This window comes from Salvia hispanica, chromosome 1, assembly GCF_023119035.1.
Source record: "Salvia hispanica cultivar TCC Black 2014 chromosome 1, UniMelb_Shisp_WGS_1.0, whole genome shotgun sequence".
NCBI lineage: Eukaryota > Viridiplantae > Streptophyta > Magnoliopsida > Lamiales > Lamiaceae > Salvia > Salvia hispanica.
In genome coordinates, this window is record NC_062965.1 from 39,966,079 (window position 1) to 39,975,612 (window position 9,534).

Here is a 9,534-nt window from a genome sequence, read left to right on the forward strand (position 1 = left end):
TTCAAAGAGAATCCTGTCCACGTAACAAGCCTACATTAAACAAAAACTAAATATTAGTTTTTCTGTAAATAGATTCATAGACAATGGAAAACAAATATATTCTTACCACTACAAAGATAACTGGCCCGGTAAATATCTTTGCTGTGTCTTTTTTCCACCTCTTTTGTGTTTCATGCAATCTGGATATGACATAGCCACACCAATTGTATTCTTTGATCTTCTCAACATCAGCTATGTAATCTAAAATTTTTGGCCTCAAATTTCCATCAGCAGGAGTGTTAATCAAGGCATACTCCATGAGAACCATAAAAGTCCATTTAAAGAACTCACCACCTTCTTTGTCTCTCTCCATCTGCTCTACAACATACTTTGGCACCATTTAGTTTTGATGTGGGTATTTTTCTGAAATTTGCTTTTATTGATAGGTAAAGATCCAATCGGGAACCCAAGAGTTATGTGAACATCTTCATCATCTAAAAACAGTGATTCCCCACTGTTCAACTCAATTGATGAAGTTTTACTGTTAAAGTTGTTGATTAGATAATACGCTAATGCTCTTGGGAAACTTCTTATATTGAAGTTTAGGAGTGCGCCAAACCCAATCTCTCTAACAGCTCTTCTTTGATTCTCGTTTAGAGATTCAAGCATGTCAACGAAGAAGTCAGTATTCCTTCTTCCTGCCAAAGTTGCTATCCTAATGACTGCAATATTTGAATGGAGCGTTTGAGTCAAGTTTCCTTCTTTCCCACCAAATTTTAAAATGAAATGACAATTGTACCCTCAATATATCCGAAAATGATAGTTTTATTTGATAAAATGATAGTTTTGTTAGATTAAATCTAGACCACATATTTTAAAAATGTGTGGTGGAGATTTAGTTATAGGGTTATCACACAAATTGGGGTTATCATTATAATTGAGATTTAGTTATAGGTTTGTGTTAAATTGACAACCCCTCTTAAAATGACACCGTGACACCGCTTATACAACAATATTATAAACGCCACACCGCAATATTACAAACACTACACAACAATCTATAGATTGCTGTATAGTGTGTCGGATATTGCTGTTCAAGAAAAATTGTTGTATAAAGACCAGCACATTGCTGCGCATCTTTTTCCAGATTTTTTTTTGCCAGAGGGACCTTCGGGTCATAGAGAAACCTACGGGTCATAGAGGGACCTACGGGTCAATACAGAGGGACCTTCGGGTCATAGAGGAATCCCGGGCAGATACCAGGCTTGACTTGTTACAGAATAATAAATGGAACAGAGAGGCATATGCATATGAATAAGAAATTATTGTTACTATTTATTGTTTCTGGTTATATGTATTTATTAAAGAATATGCGATGTGAAATTAAAGAGATGGTTTATATACTGAGTTGTTGCTCACTTAAACTACTAATATTTTCAGGAGTAAGATATCAGTAACGTTTTGGATGACGTGAGTCATAGGAACTCCACGTGTTTTTAGGTTCTATTGCTGACGTGTTTTGGCAAGCTTCTCCTCCTCATCATTTTTGCATGTAGATAAATGTATAGTATATATAGTGGTGAGAGGGTCCCACTACTGTTTAGAATGTTTTGAAGTATGTACCTGATAAATGTTGGTTTTTGATATTATATGTAATATGTGTGGTTTATGTACTTGACGTGTGGGTAATGAATTTTGAATTTTGAATTTATTTATAGTAAGTGCATAAGTCATAAGGGTTAGGGTGTGACAGTTTAGGTAGTATCAGAGCGGGGATAGAATCCCGCTGGGACATAACATTCATGCATAGCATATGATACATATTTGTTATAAGTTGCATTGCATTTGATTATTAGGAACATGGATATTCCTGAACATGTATCACTGAGGAGATAAGAGACAACCGCCTTGCATCATTCATTAACTGCTCAAGGATCTCATATACCTGATGCATCATCTGGGGATAACCAACATGTACCTAGAATGGTTGAACAAGAAGTACATGGATCGATGATGAGACAAAAAGGTAGAAATTTTAGAGAACTCCGAAAAATGGGAGTTGTTGACTTTTATGTGACCATTGATCCCGCTGAGGCTGAGATATGGCTGAAGAGGGTAGAACGTGTGTTCAATGAGATGGGTTGTATTCGGGAAGAACGTTTTGATTATGCAGTGTCTCTTCTTCAAGGTGATGCTTACAATTGGTGGGAGACAGTCCCACAAGCTATGATACTACCTCCAGTGCTCAGTTGGGATGACTTTCTCAGAAAATCCAGTGATAAATATATGCCAGCAATGTATTGTGATGAGAAGCAAAAAGATTTTTTGTCACTCAAATAGGGAGCTATGTCTGTCGCTGACTATGAGGTGAAGTTTACTCAACTTTCTCGTTATGTGTCCGCATGTTGCCTACAGAACAAGATAAGTGCATACATTTTGAAGAGGGATTGATATACAAGATAAGGAGCAAGATCACACCTTCAGATCTTCATACTTATAGTGATTTACGGGCAGCTGTTATTCGAGCTGAAAGACTGGTGAAAGAAAGACAAGTTTATCTTCTAAGACAAAAAAGAGGATCACCACAATATGTTGATGAGCCGAATTCCAAAATTCCAAGATGAGAAGGTTCATTTTCTTCAACATCTAATTTTAGTAGAGGGAGTTCATCTCCTCAGAGAGGTGGACGTGTGCTATCTTTTAGTCCTGAGTGGGGAAGTGGATCTAGTATGACAGCACATGCACGACCTTTATGCATACATTGTGGACGATCACATACAGGAAAGTGTCGAACAGTTACAGGGGCTTGCTATCACTGCGGACAACAAGGACATTATTATAAAGAATGCACATTTCAGCCTGGCAGAATATTAAGCAGCGCATCAATGATGGAACCAACAGTACATAATGTGCGACCAGCAGCATCGAGTACTGGCTTTGATCAAGGTCGTGGCAGAGGACACACTATGAATGTTCCTATGGGTAGAGGACGAGGACGGTCAGAGGCACATGGATCTACACTTCAGGGACATGCATTGCTATAACTCAGGATGAGGCGTCTAGACCAACTGAGGCCATTACTGGGAAAATTACAGAGTCAAAAAAGTGACTGGTGAAACAGAGAAAAAGGTGAGAAAGAACTATTCGTATCTCTTTACAGGTTAGCAGTTGCATTGAGCATGTCAAATTAGAAAGAAATGAATTTTGCGGACAAAATTCTTAAAGAGGGGAAGAATTGTGACATCCCTAATCTAAAATATGCATTTCTTTTATAATCGTTGGACATTATATTGTCATTTTTACTAGATATATTAAATGTGTACTATAAAAGAAAATTTTCAAATAAATAAATAAATATATATATATATAGAGTTGTGATCAATGTCGAACCAATTTTAAAGACCGAACTAGAGACCAAATCTGGGCCATTAGATCTAGTTTTTTTGATGAGATGTGCTGCTGTGAAAATTTTTTCTGCTTCATTACTAGCCCATTTTACTTCATTGTATAGGTTTATTACTTCATTCTGTACCTAATACCTTGAAACTACAACATATTTTTACTTGCTTCAAGTAGGTTTTGAAATGATTCAACATATGTTTCATTCAAATTCATTGACGTGGGTTTTTGCTTGATTAACATTTCAAAATGCAATTTATTCAAGTGAGTTTATTACTTCATTCAGCAACGTTATTACTTCATTGGATAAGATTTTTACTTCATTCCAGTAGGATTTCAAATGCTTCTACACATACTTCATTCCAATAATTTATTACATTATTCCATGTGTTTATTAAACCAATATTAGCGCCATGGCGGTGGTGATAGATATTGTAGAGAGAAAGAAGGGCATGCGACGGCGAAACCACATTTACGTACTGGAATGAAGTAAAACCTACTGGAATGAAGTAAAAACCTACTAGAATGAAGTAAAAACCTACTAGAATGAAGTAATATATTCTGGAACGGAGTTAAATCTTCGTAACATGTTAGTATGACTTATTTACCTTCGGATGAATTAAAATAGGCTCGTGATGAAGGCGAAAATAATTTATAAATTTCTGTATCTTATCCATAAAAAACTAGATCTAAAAGCCCTAATTTGGTAGGGTTCGGTGGTTCGATCTTTAAGAGTGGATTTGTGAATAATGGGACTCTCTCTATATATATATATATAGAGGAATGATCAAGGTCTAACTATTTTTAAGTGTATAACTAGAGAACAAATCTCAACCATACATCTTGTTAATCTAGACTAATCCTATGGTTTAAACAAACTTTCAGATTTTTATGAAAAAATACTTGTCCAAGGGCATTTTGGGAATTCAATATCTCAACATGACTTAATGAATAACATAGAATATCATCGTGAATTCAATCTTCCGAATTCAATCTTCCCAAATCATGCGCAAATCTCAACCAAATTTAGCTTAGGATTTCTTCCAAAATATGAGATTCCCAATCGAATTCATTCACGATAATCAAGCATGAATTACTGTGAGATTTCTGAACCAAATTCATGCGTGATTTCTCAAATCTGAACCAAATTCAGCTTCCCGATCCAATTCGCAGCTACGTTTTATTCATCATGAATTCGTTCAGGATCGATCAGCGTGATTTGATTCTGATTGAATTCATTCTTCTGTGATCAGCGTGATCGTTCAGGATCGATCAGCGTGGCAAACCGAAGGTATCAAATTCGCAATGATTTTACTCATTCTTCACGTTCATTCCTTCATCGCGACGTCTGGATTCCTTATCCCATGGATTCAATTCTGATACATTCATCGGAAGATTATTTCGATTCCGATTCCTCTTCATCGGGAGAGGAAGGAGAAACTGAATCTAAAGGTAATTATCAATTATTATCAATTAAGTGTTGTTGCTCAACATGATTAGATTGTGTATGATGTGAAAAACGTTAAAATGAACTATATGTGACGAACAGTGAAGTAAATATGCTCTATATGTGTTTTAGTGTAGAAATATGCTTTTTAGTGAGTAAATATGTACTATCGTCTATTAAATATACTTTATAGTGAAGTAAATATTGTATGTAGTGAAGTATATTATGCATTTAGTGAACTGTTTTCATTTTTGTGAAGTATATTATGCATTAGAATGAAGTAAAACATCATTAAAGTGAAGTATTCCATTGCTAGAGTGAAATATTTGTGATTCATGGTTAGAGTGAAGTAAAACATGATTTAAGTGAAGTATTCCATGGTTAGAGTGAAGTGTCTGTGATTCATGCTTTAAGTGTTCTATTTTTTTCATTTTAGTGAAGTAAAATATGATTAAAGTGTAGTATTCGAGTGTTAGAGTGAATTGTTTGTGATCCATGCTTTTAGTGCTCTGTTTTATCATTTTAGGGAAGTATATTATGCATTAAGTGAACTATTTTATGCTCACAGTGGTTCATGCTTAAAGTGCTCTATTTTTTCGTTTTAGTGAAGTAAAACATGATTACAGTGAAGTATTTTATGCTCACAATGAAGTATATATTTCTTACAGTGGTTTACGTACCAAAATGTCCCGATGATTTGAAACCAAAAATTGGACAAAGTTTCATGACCCTTGATCGTGCATTGGACTTCTACAACAATTATGCTCGATATGTTGGGTTTGACACCCGTAAGAAGGGATCGAAAAAGGAAAAAGATGTCATTACTTGGATTTATGTGGTGTGTAGCCGAGAAGGTACAAAGCAAAGAAAAAATGAACAACATGAGGTGAAACGCAAGCGTTCTTCTATTAAGTGCTTTTGTAATGCTAAAGTGTCTTGGAAGTTTTTTATGGGTATTGGTTATGTTATACAAAGTTTTGTTGAAGAACATAATCACGAGATGGTTGAGGAACGCCATAAGCGTTTTATGAAGTTGAACCGCAATTTGGATTTAGTCCATCAGAAATTCATACTTGATTGCGCTAACGCAAATATCGGTCCAACTTTAAGTTTTAGCTTACTCAAGGAAGTTCTTGGTGGATTAGATTATGTAGGGTGTACTGTTTTAGAAGTGCGCAACTACAGACGCGACCTTAGAGCATACGTGGAAGGAGCTGATGCACAAATGCTATTAAATGAGATGCGCAGGAAGAAGGAACTTTGTGCAGCATTTACCTATGAATTTGAGGTCAACTCAAAGGATAGACTGACACGTTTGTTTTGGTGTGATCCAACTGCCAAGAGAAATTATCATTTGTATGGTGATATTGTTTCTTTTGATACGACATACTCAACAAATAGGTACGTGCACACTAATTATATTCATATGCCTCATAGTTTACTGTCTTTCAATTCAATGAAGTATATTGAGCGTATAATGATATATATTGTTCATATAGTGAACTAGTATATGATTATAGTGTATTGTTTATTTCTGCATGCTTATAGTGTTGTTTTTCAATTCAGTGAAGTATATTGAGCATTTAGTGAACTACAATAAGCTTACAATGAAGTATATTGAGCATGGCTCATATTGTACTGTTTTTATTCATTTAGTGAAGTATATTGAGCATTTAGTGAACTACAATATGCTTACAGTGAAGTGTATTGAGTATTTTTATATTGCTCTGATTTTTCGTTTCAGTGAAGTAAAATGTGCTTAGAGTGAAGTATTCCTTGATTAGAGTGAAGTGTTTGTGATCCATGCTTATGTGCACTATTTTATCATTTCAGTGAAGTAAAATATGCTTAGACTGAAGTATTATAGAGTTAGAGTGAAGTGTTTGTGATCCATGCTTAAAGTGCTTTGTTTTTCCATTTCAGTGAAGTAAAACATGCTTAGAATGAAGTATTTCGTGCTTAAAGTGAAGTGTTTGTGATTAAAGTATATTCTGCATGTCTTATAGTGATTTTAACATGTAGGTACTGCATGATATTTGCTCCTTTTACGGGCAAGGATAATCATGGTCGCCCTGTGACATTTGCTGCTGGCCTTTTGTCCAAGGAAAATGCCGACTCCTTTTCATGGTTATTTAAACAATTTGTGAAATGTATGGGTGTGGCTCCCAAGCTAATCGTAACCGACCAAGACTTAGGAATGAAAGTTGCTATTGCAGAGGTTCTTCTTAATACAAGACACAGGTGGTGCATGTGGCATATAATGAATAAAGTTGCTGACAAATTGCCAAAGAACATGCTTGGTAGTGAAGAACTAAAGAAGGAATTGAATGCATGTGTTTGGTCGGAGTTGATAGAGCCTGATGCATTTGAAGAATCTTGGCATGCTATAATGGAAAGATATGGGCTGGCCAATAATGACTGGTTTTTATCAATGTTTGCATCTAGAAAGTTTTGGGTTCCAGCCTTTTTCCGTGATTTTCCGATGAGCTCGTTGATAAAGACAACATCTTTGTCCGAATCACAGAATAGCTTCTTTAAAAGGTACTCAAAGTGTCGGGCTAACCTTATGCTATTTTATATGAACTATAACCATGCTTTGGAGGCTCAAAGAAGTAATAGTGCAAAGCTTGAATACTATGATTCAACAAAAGTGCCTATTTTGCGAACAGAATTGGAAATCGAGAAACATGCATCAACAATATATAGTGGTAGTGCTTTTAATGCAATTCAAGAGGAGATAGTTTATGCATGTTTCTCTTTGTCTTGTGCAACTCTAGGAGTGTCTACCAATAGAGAGAATGAAGTATATAACATAAATGACAAGGATTCAAACTCATGGACAGTGACTTACTCCATTGGTGATGACACCTATTTGTGTGGATGTAAAAAGTTTGAGAGACTTGGTCTATCGTGCAGCCATATATTTTGTGTGTTGAAATATAAGTTTGTTAAGTTGATACCCGAGAAGTTGCGTGGATGGAGATGGTTGAAGTCACAGTTTGTGAAGCCAATACATGGAGGTTTTTGTGATGATCATGAAGTATTCTCTGCTGTAGACGAGAAGAAGATTGCATTTAAAAACATGTATGCATTATTCTTTGAAATAGCACAAAGTATTGAAGGGAACATTGACCAAATCAATGCATTTACTGCAATTATTGAAGAAGGTAAGAAGCAGCTTCTTGGAGAAGGTGTTGTTCTGTCTTCAATAGAGAAGAGAGCATTGATTGAAAACTTCTATGGCTCACAAGTTCCAAACTTTATTGAAGTTCATCCTCCTAATGTTGTCAGTACAAAGGGAAGTGGAAGTAGGAGGAAATCAAAGAAGGAGGCAGCAATCAAGTTAGCAAAGAAACCAGGCCGAAAGTGTGGAAACTATCATGTGATAGGACACCATGATTCGAGGAACTGCAAAAAGGTGAATGAGAAGACAAAGGCAGTGAGGATTTGGAAAGAAATAGTTCACTCTAGTTTTAGGAGGAGAAGAACAAGAAAAAGAGTAGAAACCAATGTTGAAGCTGGTTGTTTTGTTCCAATAGTTCTGTTCCAAAATTTATTACTTCATTCGGATATTTCTGTTCTTCATTCCTTTAGTTCTGTACTTCAGTCTTATAGTTTCTTCATTTACATATTGAATTTGAATTTGAATTTGTTTAAACTTTTTGCAAGCTTAAATAGAATATACTGAAGTGTTTTTATAATGGCTTATTTGTTCTTTATTATGACATTTATCTTAATCTTACTTTGATATATTTTACATTTGTCAATCACTTATCAATAATCAATAGATCTCAGAAATGAACTAAATATGGTACCCAATGCAGTATTTCAGGCTAACACTGAACAACATTTAAAGAGAAAAAACCAATGTTTAGGCTTGTTGTTCTATTCTGTTCCAATAGCTCTGTTCCAAATGTTACTTTATTCGGATATTTCTGTTCTTCATTCCCTTACTTCTGTATTTCAATCATGTAGTTTCTTACTTTATTTACATTTTTGAATTTGAACTTGTTTAGACTTTTTGCAAGCTTAAAGAGAATAGACAGAATTTTTTTTATAATGTCTTATTAATCTTAAAGAGAATAGACAAAATATATAGTAGGAGTAGATTATTAATGTCACACCCCAACCTTCTTTGATGTATATATTGCTAATAAACAGATAGTCATTTTAATTCTCCATTACACAAATATCAAACATATTCTTTAACCAACACATATAATCAGAAATAATATCATAGCAATTTCATATTTATATGCATATACCTCTCTGTTCAGTTTATTATTCTGTGACAGTTCAAGCCTAGTATCTGCCCGGGATTCCTCTATGACCCGAAGGTCCCTCTTTAATTGGACTCATAGGTCCCTCTTTAATATTGGACTCATAGGTCCCTCTGTATTGGACCCATAGGTCCCTCTGTAATATTGGACTCATAGATCCCTCTGTAATATTGGACTCATAGGTCCCTCTGTATTTGACCCGAAGATCCCTCTGTACTATTGGACTCATAGGTCCTTCTAAATTTTCAGATCCAGTGCAAGACTGTCACAGATCCTCTTTAATCACATGATTCATGTACTTCCAATACCATGTATGAACATATCAATTCTATCAACTGCATATCCATATTAAATTCTATCAAATAATTTCAATACAATATATAAACATATTCATTACACAAATTATATATTCATGTTATATTCCACCAG

The 9,534-nt window shown here is 35.0% G+C and overlaps 1 protein-coding gene across 1 annotated transcript; it reads left to right on the plus strand.

Annotated features, from left to right (window-relative positions):
* Positions 1-2,031: 2,031 nt before the first annotated feature.
* LOC125196484 (protein FAR1-RELATED SEQUENCE 5-like) lies at positions 2,032-8,440 on the plus strand. The gene is made up of 6 exons (XM_048095019.1): positions 2,032-2,254; positions 2,395-2,516; positions 4,632-4,830; positions 5,494-6,226; positions 6,848-8,346; positions 8,433-8,440. Exons 1-6 carry the CDS (start codon positions 2,032-2,034, stop codon positions 8,438-8,440), a joined length of 2,784 nt encoding a protein of 927 aa, XP_047950976.1.
* The last annotated feature ends 1,094 nt before the right edge of the window (positions 8,441-9,534 follow it).